An 18,672-nucleotide genomic window follows, 5' to 3' on the forward strand; every position below is an offset into this window, starting at 1 on the left:
AGCGGTTTCCGTTCATGCACTGCGTTAGTCGTCGAGTGGGGCGAGCATAACAGGGGAGAAGGGGAGAGTAGCACATTGGTAGGTTTGAATCATGGACTCCCGAAGATGAGATCAATTGGCAACATATTAGAACCACAGTTCAGAGTTAGTTCTCTAGTATCATGCATCATAGTTTAATACAGAAATGATGACTGGTGCTTTGATACAATGTACCTGGCTAAGTGCAATGATGAGTACTTTTCACTTCGATATGATAATAAATAAGATTAATCAAAAAAGACGGTGGTCATGGCGGGTGAAGGGGCGGCCTCAATGCTCGTGCCGGGGGGCAGAGGGGGGGGGGGGGGGTAAAGGAAGAGATTACCGTCACGAAACCAGGGACGGTAATCTGCTCTTACCAATGAGACACCAGATGTGCCTGAGTGCAGCGGGGATCCCGCATCAAATTGCACCATGAAAGGTTAGTTGAAAGTTAAGCAGTACTGGGTGATACACGGGCTGATTGGGCCATCCCCCACTCAATTTATACTTTGGCCTTCATTTCGGTTCTTTTGGTTTGTCCCGCCGCTCGTCTGCGCTGATTGTAATTAGATTAGCCTCGTATCTCCCTCAAACCCGTGGTTGCCAATGTCCTCGGACTCTTTTCTCTCTTTCCTCTTCTTCTGTTTTCATACCTTCAATCATCTTCTTTAGTCTCTCCTTTCTTCTTCTTTTCACCTTCCCCCCTGTACACTCTGCGGCCTGGAAGCTGTCTGTCCTTCGTTTTGTCCATTTTGACCGGGTGTGGCCCAGCCCCGCTCCCGAGTATACTGTACATCGGCTGTTTCTCAGCCTTCCATTCCTTCCAATCCACACATTCCTGAACGCGCTTTGTCTTCCTTCTCTGCATTCCGTGGCTGGATTGGAGTGATCTGGCTGACGAACTGAAGAAGCAATTCGCGATTCTTTTTGGTCTGGCACCTGTTTTCGGGCTAGTACCCTTTCACTCTTTTCTCTTAGTTTGACATTGATCAAACCCCGCCATCTTTGCATAGGACGATATTTCCAGCAAGTCGCAACAATCATTATCATCACAACACTACACACACCCAAGCCACAGCATAACAACACCTTCCATCATGGTGCATGCGCATGCGCATGCGCATCGTGACCATGTCGCCAATCTCCACGCGCGAAACCCCGACAACGATGTCACCGTGGTCTATGTCACTCTATCTGCAGACTTCGATGGGCCTATTGGAGGGTATGTGACCATGTCACAAACTTCCTCGGACAAAAGCGACAAGGCAACCGCCGGTCTAGGTGCCCCGATTCAGCAGACTCGGTCCTCTTCGAAGGAGGAAACAACCACGATCCAGACAAGCGAGAAGACGAAGGTCGAAGCCACAGCAACCGCCACGAAGGACTCTGATCGCCAATCCACCACCACACAGAAGGCAGAGCAGACGACTCACGCATCGGAGACAGCGATTACTGAACAGGTTCACACATCGACGGCCCAAACTACATTTCAAACCAGCTCCTCTTCCTCGACTTCGGCTATTACTGGATTAGAGGATGCTGCTGTCACTGCATCGTCCACAAGTGTTCCCGCAGCATCGGCCTCTCCCACGGCTATGCCTGCTTCGCAAGGCCTTACTGGTGGTGCGAAGGCAGGAATCGCTATCGGTGTGATAGTAGCAGTCGGTGCGATTGCAGTTTTCATCCTCCTCTGGCTCCGCAAGAAAAAGCAAGGTCAGCACATTCAGGAAGTCGAACGTGAGAATGAGAAGTACGTGCGCCAGGATGATATCGCACCCCCTCCCCCTCCGAAGCCGGAATCTGTGACCTCGCCCAGTCCGCCCCAGCTCAACATTCGCCCTGTGACTCAATTTGCACCCTTCGCATCGGATTTCGCGTCGAACAGTGGTGCGGCTGGACTCTCTGTGGGTGGCAGTCTCGCACCCGTTGCTGAATCTGCTGTTGTCAGTCGCTCTCTCACGGATCATCCTTCGCCGCCCCAAACACCAAAGTCCAGCTCTCATGGTTCAGATCCATTTGGCGACCCTGTCAACCCCTTCAGCAATGGTGCGGAAGCCCCATCTCCTCTCGCCTCGAGCACTGCACTTAGCATTGCATCTGCACCTGTCCCACAAGCTACCGAGGAGGCCGCTTCTACTCCAGAAGAGACAGCTGCTACTGCGGAGACCGAGCAGATTTCACCAGTTGTGAGTGCCGCTGAGTCGGAACCGGTTGCTGAAGACGCCATCGTTACTGGTGTTGCGGCCGCAGCTGCTGTCGTTGGCGTTGCAGCTGTAGCTACTTCTACGTCGAAAACACAAGAAGAGCAACTGCCCGTGTCTCTTGAAGACTCCGAAACAGGTCCCCAAGCTATTTCCCAAGAGGCCGTCCTAGATGGTACTCCCACCGCTGCTACTCCAAGCACACCCGTCACTGTTCCTGTCGCCGCCCCTGGACCACGCCCTCCGCCTTCCGGGCCTGCTCCTCCTCCACCAGGAAACGTGCATCGCGTGCAAATGGACTTCAACCCTTCAATGGAGGATGAGTTGGAACTTCATTTCGGTCAGCTTGTCAGACTTTTGCACGAATATGACGACGGGTGGGCTCTATGCACTAGACTTGATCGACCACAACAGGGTGTTGTCCCTCGATCATGTCTATCTTCGCGGCCTCTGAAGCCCAGACCCCCTCCAGGTCCTGGAGCTCGTGGCCCGCCGATGGCAGCGCCCAATCGTCCTATGCCCCCTAGGCCCACCACGCCATCGTCCAACTTCAATCCTCCGGTGCCTCGGCCACAGTCGCCTGCTCGTCCGATGTCGCCTGGCCAGCCCAGCTACGCCGGTCCCGGTCCTATGCCACTGCGTCTCCCCAACCAGCGTCCCATGTCCCCTGCTCAGGGACCACCTGCTCCCAGATCATTCTCGCCGGGGCCAGGCCCTAGACCGATGGCACCCAGATCAATGAGCCCTGGACCTTACGGTCTTCCAGGGATGCAGAAGCCTTCCATGCCGGCAAGCCAGCGGTCACGAAGCAACAGTACGGGTGCTGCTATGGGGCCCAACCCTCGCCAAGGCGGGTTTCCGGGTCCGAGTCCCTTAGGAGGTCCGATGATGCCACCAGTGTCCACCATTCCCAGGGCCACACCGACCGTTGTCGAAAGCCCGATCTCGGAGACTGGCAACCGCGAGTGGTGATTGCCTTGCTCAACTCGGCCTGAACAAACGGAGTCACAGCTTGGTTGACTTCTGCGATACGCGCATAATACACGCCACTATGCTGGAAGCCTGGACATAGCTTCAGCTGCAGTACACATCCCCTTTACCTTTTCACCTTGTCACTTATTTTCTATTCTTGAACCCCCATTTTTTTTTACCTTTCTCCTGAACAGATATGTCATCATGATTTCTTCCCCAGGTACGCTTCTATGGAGATGATACAAGATACCCACCCCACCCCCCCGGTTGCCGTCCACACTCACAAAGACTACTGCGTACTCTTTTTTTCTTTTCGAGAAAGGACATGGGAATCTGGAGTGATTCGATGTGTGAAATGCGTGATACGATATGTCTGGATACCATTTTGGATTCAAACCCGGGCTGTCCAACGCTTCTCGGTTCTAATCTTTTCTACTTTTTTTCTCGCTATGCTATTCCAATATACCACTTGCTTCTCGATTCAGCCTCTCTCAACCCGTACAGTCTTTTCTATCTTTGACTCTCACAAGTATATCGAGACGAATTTATCTAACTTCCCGCTATTCTGGCCTTAAGTTTGATGTCTGCTGCTCTGCACGAATAATGGTCTTCCTTTCGAGTTTATTGCCGTGCGTGCTGCATGAGACAAAACGGGGGTAGAGGCACCACGACGAGCAAAATATGGAGGAAAAGGTACAATCTAATCACACTACTTTTTTTTCCCGAAGAAATTGTCCTCCTGTAAGTGAATGTTTAGTGTGTGTTGACATGTATGTAATGTTTGATGTGGATGTGTACAAGTACAGTTCAACCCGGAGCGGAGTTGCAGCTGATGCTGAATCTAGCTTAGAAAAGATCAAGTCTGAGAATTGCCATTTCTCTCGTTCCAAGAAGAACTCTTCACGGTCAAAGTAGGAAAATCCTCTTGTCTATAGGTAGTAGTATGTACCAGAGAAAACCGAGCCCGGCGGGGCTCGGCTTGTCTATAGTTCTCCGATTTATAATCTAATTTTAAAGATGAGGCACCTTGCCGCTCGCGAGCAGGAGGTTCACAATGCTGATGATACCTTCCCCGAGGATCAGGCCGGATGCCAGAACGACGACGGTCGAGGACGCCGCGTCCGCATCCGCGTCCTTGCTGGCTTGTTCAGCAGATCTTGTTCCTGGCACGCCGGGGGGTCCTCCATCCGCAGCATCCGGGGCGGTCGAGTGATCCGCGTCAGGGTGGCTGACAGCAGCAGCAGCAGCAGCAGCGTGGCGACGGGCCCACCACCAGGCGATCAGGCCTCCGATGGCGCGCGCCAGGGTGAAGGAGGGGACATTGAAGATGCCGACGGCGACGGCGATGCCGCCGGGGATCCAGTCGCGCCAGGGCGTGGTGACGCCGCGTTGGCCGGCGTTGGCGACGGGGGAGGCGGCGACGATGCGCAGGATGGTCACGGCGACAAAGACGACGCCGGCGACCAGAGAGGCCTGCCAGGCCATCGGCGGGAGGCCCTGGCCGGTGACCAGGCGGGCCGTGAAGATCCAGACGTAGGCGGTCGGCGTCTGGAACATGGGGCCGGGGACCTCGTAGACGCTCACGTACATCTTGTAGACCGCGGTGGAGAGCACCGCACCGATCAGGCTGCCGATCATCTGGCCGTAGAACTGCGCCTTGGGGCTGGCGCCCAGGAGGTGGCCGGTCTTGAGGTCCTGCATCATGTCTCCGGCCTGCAGGGCGCCGGACTCGGAGACGGCGCCGGCGAGGAGATTGGTGACGAGGGCGGTGCGGCGGGAGAAGTGCGAGGCCGGGGTCGCGAGCGAGAAGATGAGCTGGGTCAGCTTGCTGATGCCGGAGACCGGGTTCAGATCGGTCTCGCCCAGAGCGCGAACACCCATGATGGAAAGAAGGACTGCCAGTAGTGTGGCAAGACTTGATAGGAGGGGCGACATCAAGTCGCCGAACACGATGTGCATGCAAACCACGTTCAGGATCAACGTCAACGGTAGTAATATAAGTACCGTGCGGGTGGAGATAAGCTGCGAGGGCGGCGCATCTTCTTCGTTGTCGTCGCTGGTTTTCGGGCGACTCTCGAGGGGCGGAAAGAGACGGCTTTGGTAGGATGATTCTTCGGTGATAGGGCTTAGGGCAGAATAACTGACATACGAATGCTGATGCGAGCGGGATGTTGCTGCTTCAAGAAATAGGCAACGTGCGACACGACTGGAAAGCACTTTGTCTTTCACTTGGGGAGCGTACGACAAGAGTGGCCGAACCACCAGCCAGCCGAGACTGACGATGGAATCTGCAAGCATGATAGCCAACGATATCCACACAATCCACGCCTTGCTTCCGTCTTCCCAGCTGTCCACAGGGCCGGGAGCCCAGCCACGAGCTTTCGCAAGCGGCGACAGTATACCCCAGCCCAAGACAGCCCCGAAGAGCATGTGCATGCAGGTGGAAGGACCCATAATGATGCCCTGGCCAACGTAGGCGGGCGATGGGTTGAGGGTCCACAGCCAGTTCCGTGCGAGGTAGAGACCAAGAATAGGAATGTCGCGGACTTGAGGAACAAAGTATGAAAACAAAGTCTGGGGATAACTGTGTCAGCTGGAAGATCGAATCGCACACGGAAGGCTAAACCCTTACATATACGCCGGACACGACAAACGCACCCACCAAGAGACGCATCTTCGCTCTCCAATCTTCCCTATCTCTTGCTAGATCGGCCGGGTCATCTTTTGCGAGAATGTCGTCATTCTCCGATTGTTGCGCCAACAAAGGCGCCTCGGATTCCTCTCGGAACCTTTGTGCCTCACCCGCTTCACTAGCTTGGGCCTCTGTTTTCTCACTGCGCCAGCCGCCACCGTGCAGCACCTTAAGCATCAGTGCCGATGCTGTACCGCTGGGGAACTTCAACTTCTCCCGCACGATGACTTCTTTCCTCAAGGGGACGGCGAAGACAACGCCAAACAGGCAGACCCCGAGACTCCAGAGCACCAGTTTTCCGAAACCAAGCTTGAGCGGACCCCCCTCTCCTGTACCACCGTCCCCCGATGGACCATCTGGTCCGTCCTTGATCAGGAATTCCAACGCAGGAACCACACCCACAAAGCCGCACCCGAGTGGCATGGTACCGACCGCGCCCGCAACCGTTTGTATGAGGACATTTTCGATGGGGGTGAACGGGTAGGACAGGTATTTCGAGAAGACTTTGAAGACCGAGAAGCCGATCAGGGCCGAGGGCATGGCCATTGTACTGATCCATCCCGTCTGCAGGCCGAAGTAGGTGTTCGAGAATGTGATCAAGACGCCAATGAGGATCCCGACCAGCAAGGAGCGGATTGTGAAGCTCTCCGCGAAAATCTCAGACGACTGTTGTCGGTGAAGTTTGGGATTCGAGCTATCAGCCCCAAATCTGCTGGGATCACCATCGGCATTCGTGGATGGGATCGACGAGACCTCTGGGGCCTGGCGATATGGGCCGGAGGCATTGGGGGAGGCATCGCCCGCCATGTTGATGGTTTGGTAGTTCATGCGGTGCAAGCACGCCCAAAGTTCATTCCCAAGTCCAACACGCTGTATTCAACCTTCTTCCATGACCGTTAAACAGGAGAGAAGCCGCTGGCCATGTTGCGAACGAGGAAAAAAAATGGATGATGGGATGGATGGAAGGGAAGGAGGAGATAAGGCGCGAGGATTGGATTGATAATCGGGGTAAAGAAGCACAGACCGCCACTTGCAATGACGCGATATGACTAAGCCACGATAAGGTAAGATAACTAGGCTCTTCTTCTCTCCTTTGGGAAAGCAACTGAAGCGACTAACTGCTTCACTACAAATCCCGGACTTAATACGCACAATCTGCCCTTACTGCGCGTGTGTGCTCTTGATCTGGAAATGCTTGCCCGCTCTCTTAGGGATCAGAACGAAGTACCCCCATCAAGCGCCATCAGGGCGGCCAGCTGAGGACCGGGGAACTTGGCAATAGGGCTGAAACAGAGCCGGTAGATCCCCACCCAGACCATATGGCTCAGGAGGAGGAAAGGGATTCTGGTTAAGAGCGAGCTAGCATACAACAAAGTTGAACACTAAAGACGACCTAGAACTAATCGAATATGTCCTCCTACCCATCTAGCAATACCTGTCATCGAGGTAGCAGGGTGGCGCCAGCTAGAAAGGCCACCATAACTAAGCCTTAGACCAACCCTAATATCTGTCTCTGTTAGCTTGTCCTGTGCACAGCAGTAAGTACCCTGTAGTACTGTACCAAGCCACAAGATACTGACCGTACAGTCAGCACTTTAACAGTTCTTTGACATAGCTTTCACCTCACCATTCTTTCTGATCGTATGCAAACAAGCAAACGAAGCCCTTACTCGGTTTATTTATACCCATCAACAACCCCAGAGCTCTAAGTTAAAACATAGTGGTGCAAGATCCTTTCCATGGCACATCTCACACCTGCCCCGGGTTTAAACCAACAGTGGGGAGCTTATCCCCGCATCTCATCACACCACACCCAGCCAAGCAACCGGAGATAAGTCTACGCAACCGACTCAGACAGATTGCATGCGTGTCTTTCTGCCTAGCGCTTAGAAATCGTCTCGCCTGACTTACAAATCCATCTGAAGCTCGAGCTCCCCAAAATGGGGGAGCTATCACCTAGCCCTAGCTGGCTTTCCCCAGTTTCTTCCTCCACATTAGACCAAACACTTGATCTAGAGATTCAACCCCTAGCCACATATAGTGTAGAAAGTACTCAGCGATGGCACCTTTTACCGGCCTACGGGCCGCATTGACCCAGATTTACCCCCCAAAGCCCGTTTTTCACCGAAGCCGATGTCCCCGCCGGCTCGTTACAGGGCCGGGTGTATATCGTGACCGGTGGCAATGTGGGGATCGGTCTGGAGCTGGTCAAGATCCTCTATGCCGGTGGCGCTACAATCTACATAGCCTCTCGTTCCAAAGTGAGCATGCGCAAAGCTATCCCGTTGCATACCTACAAAACAAACTCTGATTGTCTCTCTCATCAACTGCCGTGCACAGGCCAAAGTCGAGGCCGCCATTCAAGCCATCACAAGCCCGTCATCCAACACCCCAACCACCAGCGGCAAATTCAAGTTCCTGCATCTGGACCTCAACGATCCAAAGACCGTGACAGCCGCGGCCGCTAGCTTCGCGGAGCAGGAGTCCAAGCTGGATGTGCTGTGGAACAACGCCGGCACGGGCGCCAACACGGTCCCTCTCGGCGAACGCACCGCGCAGGACTTCGAGCTGTTCATCAGCCGCCACTGCATCGCGACCCTGCTCTTCACCCACTTGCTTCTCCCGCAACTCCGCGCCGCCGCTGCGGTCGCCTCCCCCGACAAGGGCCAACGCGCGTGATCTGGACGTCGAGTGCGCTGGCGGAGGTGGGCTCGCCGCCCAACGGCATCGACTGGGCGGTCATCGACCAGGGGACCAACAAGCTAGCGCAGAACTACGGGGTGTCGAAAGCGGGCACCTGGTTCCTCAGCCGGGAGTTCGCGCGGCGGTACAAGAAGGATGGGATTGTCAGTGTGTGCTTGAACCCGGGCTACCTGAAGACGGCATCGTTCAACGGGACCCCGGCCCTCGTCATGTTCATCATCAACCGGCTCATGCTCTCGGAGTCTATCTACGGGGCGTATACGGAGCTGTTTGCGGGGCTGTCGCCTGAGGTCACGCTCGAGAACAGCGGGGCGTATATCATCCCATGGGGACGCGTTCGACCGGACTCGGCCACGGGGCGGCAGGATCTGATCAAGGCGGGTGCCTTAACGGAGGAAGGGGGATTGGGGTATGGAGCGAAGCTTTGGGAGTGGTGCGAGAAGCAGTGGGCTCCGTATGTCTGAGGACGGGGGGCGGCGGCGAGGGAGGGAGGGAGCTACTCCGTAGGCGTGCTGGCCATTTGAACGCGGAGTTACCAAGTTTATAATATTCATCCAACCTTCTACTGTTGATAGAGAAAGAACAAAAGCACAGGTACCCTCACCACGTCAGTCCATAAAGTGACATAGTTCTATTTCCGAATGATAATTCATCAACCTAGAGTCGAATGGACTCGACTCTAATAAGATCCTGCAACAAACATCCATCATACCACCGAAACCCAACCCTGCAACGCATCAAAAGCACCGCGAGAGCAGAATCAAGCAGACCCTAACCATCAACATGTTGATTCTCCTTCTTCTTTTGAGCCGCCATTTCCGCGATCTCCCCTTCATCAAGGTTGCAAATGACATCCAGGGCATCCTCCTTAAGGACCTCGAGGACTGTCGCATTACCGTTGGAGCCATCAACGATGTCATCCTCCACATCACCGCCGATGTGATATCGCGCCCACACTGCATCGCCACACCTCCCATCGCGGATGGCATCCCAGAACCGCAGATAAGCCGTAGGCTCGTGTTTCTTCTTTCCTGTTTCCTCTTCTTCTCATGGTTCGATAGTTTACGTCTTTAGCACCGCGCTGGTAGGAATATCGTCATATTGCCTCTTTCTAATCTATCAACGGGACAAATGTAAGTAGCCTATTTGTGTATAGGTAAACTGGTTTACTGTTATTCCTATTTACTTACCCTATGAGGGTACCACCACTTTTATAAGGACAGCACGTAAATCATCTGTGTATACTCTAGAATACTTCTAAATTACTTATAGAAAATATATCTGGGAATGCTAGTTAGTTTTAGATTATACCACATTGCCTCGATTACATCTCGCAAATTGACCTCTGGGCCAACTTGGTCACCTCTTTGGATGTTCGGGTTCTGGATTATGTCAATGATGGACGTCATTGCCATGACAACTGTGTGCCACAGTTCAGCGGGGGACTCCGTCCACCCGCAACCAGGCGTTTCTTTCCATCGTGATGGTGAGTCATTCATTCAGTTATCCATATCCTGGGTACCTTTCTCACTGTTACCACCAATGTGAGGCAGAGCCTCCAGCACATACAGGAAGCGAGTTCAAACAGGGTACCGCACTCGCCACGAGTGCTGTGTGATGACCCGGACATGCTTCCAATTCTGGCGCTCGCGCGCACGATGGTCCGCCCACCTGAACAGATGTTTTACCACCGACCACGGCTCACGGCGTGCCTCCAACTCCTGAAAGATCATGACGTCAAGCTCAGGGTGCTGACCGATGAGGCGGATGTTAAATCCCGAGAGGGTGTCGTAGCGCGTGGCCTGCGGGAGGCTTTGGGGCGGCAACAGAGTGGCACCGCGCTCGAGCAGCATGCGCGAGCGCACGCGAAAGCGTTCCGACTCGCCATACAGGTGATAATGCCGGGCCACACTCTGCAGCGCGGTTGTGTAGGCGATCGTCTCATCGATGTCTAGACCGGCCTGCAGAAGGAGATCCAGAGTGGCCGCGGCGTCCTCATCGGCCGCCTTTGTGAGTGCCGCAAGGCTCAGGAGATGGACCTTGGGCGGCGGCGACTGGGCACCTCGGACTGGCAAAAACCCTCGATCCAGCAGCCACTGCAGAGCCTCGACCTGCGCGGTCTCCGCGGCAATCCCGAGAGCTTTCTCGCAGATGGAAGGGTCCAGATGGCCGGGCGAGAGCAAGGAATCCCATTTACCGGTATTGAGGAGAAGCTCGAGAACCGCGCGGCCGCCGCGGACGGCTTCGTGCAACAGGTTGGAGCGAGTCAAGTGGAGCGAGAGATCCAGATCCTCATCGATAAGCATCTGGACGACGACCGTCCGGCCGGATCTTAGGACATGGGCAATGACTGAGTACTTCATGCTGTCAACAGCGGTAGGGTCAGCCCCGGCGACGAGCAGGCGGCGGAAGATGCTCTCGAATGGGATGGCATGCTTCAGCGCCGGAGCTACAAGGTGATCCAAGTTGTGACTTCGATCCTGGTCGTTTGGGTTTACCCCGGCGCGCAGAAAGAGAGAGACCATGGTATCTGAACCGTGGACAATGGCCTGGATGAAAGGATTCCGGTACTCCCGTGTCTGCGCCGGCAAAACCTCAGCACTATGCGCGAGGAGTACCTCGACCACCTCGACGCGAGCTCGGGCGGCAGCCCAGCAAAGAGCCGTCGGTAGTTCGTCCCACCGCGTTCGAATCAGACTCAATCGAGCATTGGGATCGTACTCATGGTTCTCAAGCAGGTCCCGAATTAGGGACGTATATCCAAGGCCCGCAGCCACGCATAAGAGTACACCCTTATCGGATGGGTGACTCGTCCTCGCTGCATAGTCCCATTTCTTTAGAAGCAGGGCGACTACCTCGTCGTGCCTTAACCATCCGCTCCACCCGAGGGGACAGATGGCCGCGTGATGCCGCGCCGACGGCCCCAAAGTGTGGCAAGTCAACCGTGTAATCACATCCTCCTCGAGCAGGCAGCGAACGCTCTCGACGTGCCCCCTCCCCGCTGCCCAACACAGGGCAGAGCAGCCGTTCGGTTGGGTCACGGTGGGGTCAGCGCCCTGTTGCATCAAGAACTGTAGAACCTGCAGATGACCGTGCGCCGCGGCTAACATGAGCGGGGTCATTTGACTGCGATTCTGGACCTCGAGATTCGCTCCCGCCTCGACTAGCAGGTGTACGATGGCTAGATGCCCCCCTTTGGCAGCCGCCATCAACGGCGTTCCTTCACCCGGATCCGCTGGATGATCGACATGGTACGGCCGCGGGAGGTGATTCACGAAGAAGCGAACGAGGCTCTCATGACCATTCTGGGCGGCCAGCAGCAGCAGACTGCCGGGATATTTGCCATATCTCTCATGACAAGGATTCATCCATCCCCACGTGCGACGAATATTGACCCTACAGTGTTCATACAAGTACCACACAATGTCCTCGTGGCCTTCGACCACCGCCAGCGCCATCGGTCGCCATTCAATCTCGGCATCGCCGCACTTTTCTGCCGAGGCGCCGGCCTCAAAAGCTCGTTGCACGGTCGCCAGGATTCCATGTTGGACCCCCCAGCCTAACGCCGAGCCTTTCCCATGGCGCACATTGTGTCGGTACAGCATCGGGTTCCCAAAATGGTAGAAAGCCCTATGGGTACGAGCGAGAGCATTTATGTCACTCTCATATTCAAGCCAGCTCGCAATCTGCTCAAAAATCTCAAGAGGTAAGATTGAACTTGAAGCCATCAGAATTGTTGTTGAATCAAATTTCGAAGGGTTCGAATGGCCCGGTGGAGCTGAGGTTGAAGAGCACGCCACGCCTTTGGTGCTAGAGACGCTCGGGATGGAAGCGGGACGGGATTAATTCAATAGGTACTACCTTAGTTTTAACATTGAAATACCGAAAGAAACTACGTGGTTGGTTGGTCGGTCGGTCGGTCGCTTGCTGACTAAAGAACATTGTGCTTTGTTCATCCCTGCCAAGGTTTTGATTGAGGGCAGGTAGGAGTTAGGGTTAGAATACTTAGAAAGCTCATAGGAGAAAACACACGAGTCCCCAATGTGTACTGAATTACATATTTGGAGAATCACTGCCCTACACAAGGGAATTTACTGCTTGCTGGAGCTTAAGCAATGTGACGTATTCTCCCCTTGATGAGCAGGATTTCTCACCACAGTAGCATTTTACCAACACACGGCCAACACTTATGTACAGCACATACATGAAAGAATTCCCCATGTCATTGCTAAGACCAATATCCCAGCTCCATCTGACTAGGGTCGCTGTTTTTTGGGGCTTTCCTGACTTGACAACTTGACTAGACCCCGTGCTTCGGACGAGTGTCCATGATGGACCTGCAACCTCCCCCCCCCCCCCCCATACAAAAAAAAAAAAAAAAAAAAAAAAAAAAAAAAAAAAAAAAAAAAAAAAAAAAAAAAAAAAAAAACTTATGCTTTCTGAGATGTTCAGCATCGATAGTAGCACCAGGTGTCTAGAAGTTAGGATCGGATCAGATTAGCAATGACCACTAATGCTTCAAGCCCAAGAGAGATAGAACTTACTACTGATGCCTCGTGTGATGAAGGAACTGCCGCATGGGATCCCGAGAGACTTGCCATGGGCGAGCTGGACGACGGATTCATCGAGACCGAGGTCAGTCGGGATGCCGCTGCGTTGATCGTGGAGCTCAGGGGATCAGTATCTCCGCACACGCCGTAGGAAAAAGTCGGATTGCTCGCGGTAGCCAGTGCGGGCCGGCGATACAGCTGGCATTCGCCGGGCTCAGTGAACAGCCACGCCTGGCAACGCTCCCACTGACTGCACCGCGTAGCACAGTCAGACATCGACGGGAAGTTATAGCCAAATGTCAGGGGAGCGCTACTGAAAAAGGCAATGGTATCGTTCTGCACATTTTGGTCGCACGAGGAGGCCGCGGCAGAGACCGTGGGGAATCCGGTCGAGAGAAGTAGCCAGACGGTGCTGATGAGAGGGAACAACATCACGCCAGTGCTGAAGAGACACAATAGGGAAGAAAGAAGGATGGTCAACAGGGGCTTCGTCTCTGATAAGTTTCGTGTGATCTCAGGGGTCAGGCTAAGGAGCTGCGAAATTCCAGTCAACACGGAAGCGATGGTCTGCTGAGGTTTGGCCCCGAAGCCGAATCGGAATCATTTCCATCGGATTGTTGAACACTAACTTCAGATTAATCTGTTCTTTCGAGGACTGTAAAGCATGGACGCAGGCTAAGCTTGTGAGATGTCTCAATTGCCCGATGTCCGACCAAACCACTAGCTCACCTCACGATCTCGCTTGGAGATATGTGCCTCGGATCCTAAGCTTGTGACGCGGAGATCAAGCCACATCCGTAACTGATGAGATGCCATCCAGAGTTTCCCTGGAAGGGTGTTGGTGGGGAAAGGGCTGTTACTAGAACCGCTAACCATGGTCGGAAAGTCGGATAAGGTCTCTGATTCCTGGAAGAGACGGAGGTGATTCAGGAGACCCTTGTGATTAGGTCAGTGGATCAGATACAGATCAAGTCAACTGACTATGATTAATTAGCTTTACCCTTTCTCAAGTGATTGGTTTGCCTGAGAGAGCAAGATTCCTCCTTCTCCTGCTGCTGCTGCTGCTGCTGCTGTGGTTGCTATTTTTGATATTCTCCCTATTTTTCCATTTCTTATTGTTCTTTTTGTTAGAGTTCAACTCTCAACTTTTGGTCGAGAGTATCTGTCGGAAAATCCAGGCTTCTACTCCGTACATTCTTTGGATAATGCAACAGATTTAGGCACCAGTTTCATATCAGACGCCAAATTGCTTGTCTGCCGTCGGATGGGGACCCTTTAGCGAGGAGTCTAGTGACTACTAAGAAGCCTTGACCCATGGAAACCCTACCCAGAAGGCTAGAAAGTTATTTGAGCGACTCAAATTGGATAGGCGTTCGAATCTCATATTTCCTCTTTGAGGCTCGTTCAGCAAAAATCCCTCGCTGCGGTGGGTCAACTAACCCTAAAAAGAACAACCGCAGGTCAGTGTCCGGCAAATGTCTCCTCCGCCTATTATCACAAACTCTTAGTTTCAACTTGCTGAAATATGTCGATAGTGCGCACATGTATGATTATCAACCATAGATACAGCACGATTTCTGCTCTAATAAAAGTCAACTTTGTCTTCAATTGCTCAGATCCAGTCCGTTTCTTTCAACCGATCAGGCTTCAAGTCATCCCATCCCAGCCCTTTACCCTCGCTAGTGCGGTGAATGCAGGCGGAACAGGGCGAGCAGCCTACCAGTATGCTAACAATCCACTTGCTGACAGAACTAATTTAGTGTTAAATAGTTGCAGCAATTTGAGTCACTCTGTCTGGTCATCATAGTAGGCTTCCCTTTGCGAAGTGGATTTGTGTCATATCCGACGTGACTAGTATGTGGGCTTTTGGCCTCGTCCCGGACTTCGTCCTCGATATAGCTCCAGAGGCTGTGGTAATTTCGGACCATATGGAGTACCTGCCAAGGATATCGTTCGTTCAATTGCTTTTATCTCTGGGCCCAACGGACGAAATGGGCCCCGCGACCATCTTAGCTGGGCATGTGGCCCACTAGACTGATGATCCGAATGGTCGACTTTTTCAGAACTAGAGCAGGCACAACTAAGGGGTAAGAAGGCAATGAGGAAGATGACTGGGGTCGGTAGAGATATTTTGGTTTCAATCGAAAAGGGGGACACAACGGCAGGGAGGCCATAGAAGATGGAGGTGGTCGTTCAGCGCCGACAGCACATGTATAAAGGAAACGCCACAAGACCGAAGAAAGCTTCGTTGCAGTTCATTGCTCCCTCTCACACAGTGACCTAAACCATATGTCTAGCCATTCGCAATGAGGGTTATTCACCTGATTCTGGGGTGCCTCTGTGCATCCCAGGTGAGTGCCTATGCTGTCTTTGCCCACTTCATGGTAGGTTTTACCACTCACACCCCCCCACCCCTTCTTGATTGGTACATGATCACTTCAACCACCGAATAGCCATGATTGACTCGCTTCTGGGTGACAAACACGGCCAATTACACGCTAGAGGATTGGGAAGAGGACATCAGACTGGCCCGAGATGCATCAATCGACGCCTTTGCACTCAACATGGCATACGAGGATCCCACCAATGACATTGCCTTACCGCTAGCATTTCAAGCTGCGGCTAATGTAGAAGGCTCCTTTCAACTCTTCTTCTCATTCGATTATGCAGGGAATGGTCCCTGGTCCAAGGCCGTGGTGGCTGCACTGATCCTCCAATACAGCAGCCACTCGTCATACTATCTATACAACTCTCAGCCTTTCGTCTCAACCTTTGAGGGACCTGCAAATGCAGAGGACTGGACCACAATCAAAGAGCAAACAGGCTGTTTCTTTGTCCCAGACTGGTCCTCTCTCGGAGCCAAAGAGGCCCTAGAGGCCGGCGGGGGAGGCATCGTCGACGCCCTCTTTAGCTGGGCGGCGTGGCCCTGGGGACCACAAGACATGGACACCTATACGGATGCATCCTACCTGCAGTATCTCAACGAGAGTGGGCAGGCTCTTCCCTACATGATGCCGGTTTCTCCGTGGTTCTACACAAATCTACCGGGCTATAAGAAGAACTGGCTGTGGCGCGGTGACCATCTCTGGCATGACCGATGGTTGGAAGCCTGGTACCTGAGGCCGGACTTCATTGAAATTATTAGTTGGAATGATTATGGCGAGTCTCACTACATTGGCCCACTCCGAGATAATGCCATGGCAGCGTTTCAAATTGGTGAAGCGTCCTACAACTATGTGGCTGGAATGCCCCATGATGCCTGGCGTGACCTCCTGCCGTACGTGGCTGACACCTACAAGGACTCAATCGCCACGGTTTACACCGAAACCCTAGTGGTGTGGTATCGTGTGCAGCCGGTCTCGGCGTGTGGCACCGGGGGCACCACTGCCAACACAGCCAGCGAGCTGCAGCTTGAGTTCACCCCAGCCGAAGTACTGACGGATATGGTGTTCTTCTCTGCGCTCTTAGAAGATACGGCGGACATCGCGGTGACAATCGGTGGGGTGTCAGTGGAGGCCGTCTGGCGGAACGTTCCCAACGAGAAAGGTCCTCAGACGGGCCTGTACCATGGACAAGCTCCATTTGGTGGGCATACTGGGGAAGTGGTTGTTACCATTTCCAGGGATGGAACGACAATTGCCCAGGTGGCTGGTGAGACTATTAGCACAAGTTGCACTGACGGCCTCGCGAACTACAATGTGTGGACAGGCTCGGCCAAGGCGTCCACCAGCGTGAACGCCATCACCCCGGTTCTCCTAGACAATCAGGTGTGCATCAATGGCACCGGGGCAAACAACTTTGCTGGCCTGTGCGAGTTTGCTTGTATGTACGGTTACTGCCCCGTCAGTGCATGTACGTGCTTGGATATGGGGGTCCAAAAAACGCTACCCAATGCCACCGGTGTGCAGGGCTATCCACTCGAGGGTCTGGACGCCAGTTATAGTGGTCTCTGCAGTTTCGACTGTAACTACGGATTCTGTCCTGACACAGCCTGTGCCACCGTCTCGGCACCGCTGTCCGTGCCCACCGTCTCTGACTTTGATCCTCCGGCTTGCGTGTCAGGGACAGGGAGCGGCAACCTGGCGGGACTGTGCAGTTTCAGCTGTGCCTTCGGCTTCTGCCCTATCAACGCCTGTACATGTACCGGCCAAGGTGCTTTGACGGTCAAAAACCCAACCTCGTCGGACGTGGGAGTGGCCATTGACCCGGAAGATGAAGCTATCTATGGTCCACTGTGTGAATTCGCCTGCCAGCGCGGCTACTGTCCCGAAGGCGCCTGCAAAATCGCCTCAAGCTCTTCCTCTTCGTCCTCTTCTTCTTCGTCGTCATCATCATCGTCGGACACGGCCAGCGATGATGATGATGGCAACAACATAGTCTACATCGATCCCACTATCTGGGGAAGTCCATCACCCACTGTGAGCTGCGTACCCCCCTGTACCTTCATTTTGCCTCCCTACCCTATCAATCCCACAACCATTCATTGGCCGCCTGTCACCACGACATTCTACTCCAAGAATCCCGAGGACAATCAAACCTCTACTGTGACCTCGACCATTACCATTAGCGATTTCCCGGAGAGCGCAATACCATGGTGGCCAGTGACTGTTGGCGCAAACGATCCTAACACTACCACCTTTACTCCTGAGCAAAGCGTTACACCCCCAGCGACTGTGATAACTCTTGGACCCTGGGAAGCTCCCATTCCCCCCAGTGTGACCCCATACCCGACCTCAAATCCCTCCGACACCAACAATCCTTCCTCCAGCAAGTCGTCTTCAACCTCGCACACGCCGGCCCTCATTGTCTTCCCCAGCACCTCTCATCCAGTGATCGTTCAGCCGCAGCCTACCGTCTCAATCGACTACCCACGCGTAACCCCACCAACCGTGCACTATACTCATGGCAGTGACAACGGACCCGCAGCCACGCCCTCATGTGCTGGGTGCGGGACCTACGACTGCGGGCCCTTTGGCTGCCCTGGTCAAGGATGCGGCTCGTTCGGCTGCAATGGCGGTTGTGGGACCTATGGGTGCCCGGGGTCCAGCGGATCGGCTGGCTGTGGGCTCAGTGGATGCAAAGGCGATTGTCCTCTGGAGGTGTGCGGCGGCCTGGGCTGTGAGGATGGCTCTTGTGGGGATACCGGTTGCCCTAACGGCGACTGCTCGATCTCCTCATGTGAGCCCACCACCGCGACCAATTGCGTCAAATACTGCACGGTGACTACCAATGCGGTGGCACTGGCAACAACGTCGTGCACATCATCTACGTGCTATCCCTTCGTCGGGTGCGACGCCACAGCGACTACCAGGACCGTGACCTCTACCAGCGACGCTGCCTGTCCGGCCTTCACTACCACCCCGCCTGCTACCGTTGGTGAGGACCGTTTCGAAGGCTGCAGCCCGTGTGCCTGGGCTGAAATGCCCCTGACGACCGATGAGACGGACTATAATCTGGAAAAGCGATATGCAGAGCCTACCGCTTACCGTGCCATGATGGAGCCCCCCTCACCCGAAAAGCGAGCAGCAAAGCC

At 54.1% G+C, this 18,672-nt stretch overlaps 6 protein-coding genes across 6 annotated transcripts; 4 read left to right on the forward strand and 2 right to left on the reverse strand.

Moving 5' to 3' along the window:
• The first annotated feature begins 1,014 nt into the window (after positions 1–1,014).
• Positions 1,015–3,309, forward strand: BO95DRAFT_164865 (SH3 domain protein). Its single transcript, XM_025580756.1, has one exon. It carries the CDS (start codon positions 1,119–1,121, stop codon positions 3,192–3,194), a length of 2,076 nt encoding a protein of 691 aa, XP_025441305.1. The 5' UTR covers positions 1,015–1,118; the 3' UTR covers positions 3,195–3,309.
• BO95DRAFT_164866 (uncharacterized protein) lies at positions 3,310–3,987 on the forward strand. The gene has a single exon (XM_025580757.1). It carries the CDS (start codon positions 3,425–3,427, stop codon positions 3,767–3,769), a length of 345 nt encoding a protein of 114 aa, XP_025441306.1. The 5' UTR covers positions 3,310–3,424; the 3' UTR covers positions 3,770–3,987.
• A 134-nt stretch (positions 3,988–4,121) lies between these two features.
• BO95DRAFT_443739 (OPT family oligopeptide transporter) lies at positions 4,122–6,831 on the reverse strand. Its single transcript, XM_025586719.1, has 2 exons — positions 5,827–6,831; positions 4,122–5,768 (listed from the first exon to the last, which is right to left on the reverse strand). Exons 1-2 carry the CDS (start codon positions 6,691–6,693, stop codon positions 4,206–4,208), a joined length of 2,430 nt encoding a protein of 809 aa, XP_025441307.1. The 5' UTR covers positions 6,694–6,831; the 3' UTR covers positions 4,122–4,205.
• Positions 6,832–7,891: 1,060 nt separating this feature from the next.
• BO95DRAFT_474186 (NAD(P)-binding protein) lies at positions 7,892–9,053 on the forward strand (the record flags this gene model as incomplete). Its single annotated transcript, XM_025589785.1, has 4 exons — positions 7,892–8,002; positions 8,043–8,147; positions 8,227–8,532; positions 8,592–9,053. Exons 1-4 carry the CDS (start codon positions 7,946–7,948, stop codon positions 9,051–9,053), a joined length of 930 nt encoding a protein of 309 aa, XP_025441308.1. The 5' UTR covers positions 7,892–7,945.
• Positions 9,054–9,810: 757 nt separating this feature from the next.
• Positions 9,811–14,015, reverse strand: BO95DRAFT_515192 (ankyrin; the record flags this gene model as incomplete). The annotated part of the gene is made up of 3 exons (XM_025591734.1): positions 9,811–12,275; positions 13,134–13,673; positions 13,869–14,015. 3 exons carry the CDS (start codon positions 14,013–14,015, stop codon positions 10,170–10,172), a joined length of 2,793 nt encoding a protein of 930 aa, XP_025441309.1. The 3' UTR covers positions 9,811–10,169.
• Positions 14,016–15,613: 1,598 nt separating this feature from the next.
• BO95DRAFT_329781 (putative alpha-1,3-glucanase) lies at positions 15,614–17,419 on the forward strand (the record flags this gene model as incomplete). Its single annotated transcript, XM_025581897.1, has 1 exon — positions 15,614–17,419. A coding segment is annotated over one exon (1,806 nt), but the record flags the coding sequence as incomplete, so codon positions are not given.
• Positions 17,420–18,672: the final 1,253 nt, after the last annotated feature.

The sequence above is a fragment of the Aspergillus brunneoviolaceus genome (genome assembly GCF_003184695.1).
Source record: "Aspergillus brunneoviolaceus CBS 621.78 unplaced genomic scaffold BO95scaffold_41, whole genome shotgun sequence".
Taxonomy (NCBI): Eukaryota; Fungi; Ascomycota; class Eurotiomycetes; order Eurotiales; family Aspergillaceae; genus Aspergillus; species Aspergillus brunneoviolaceus.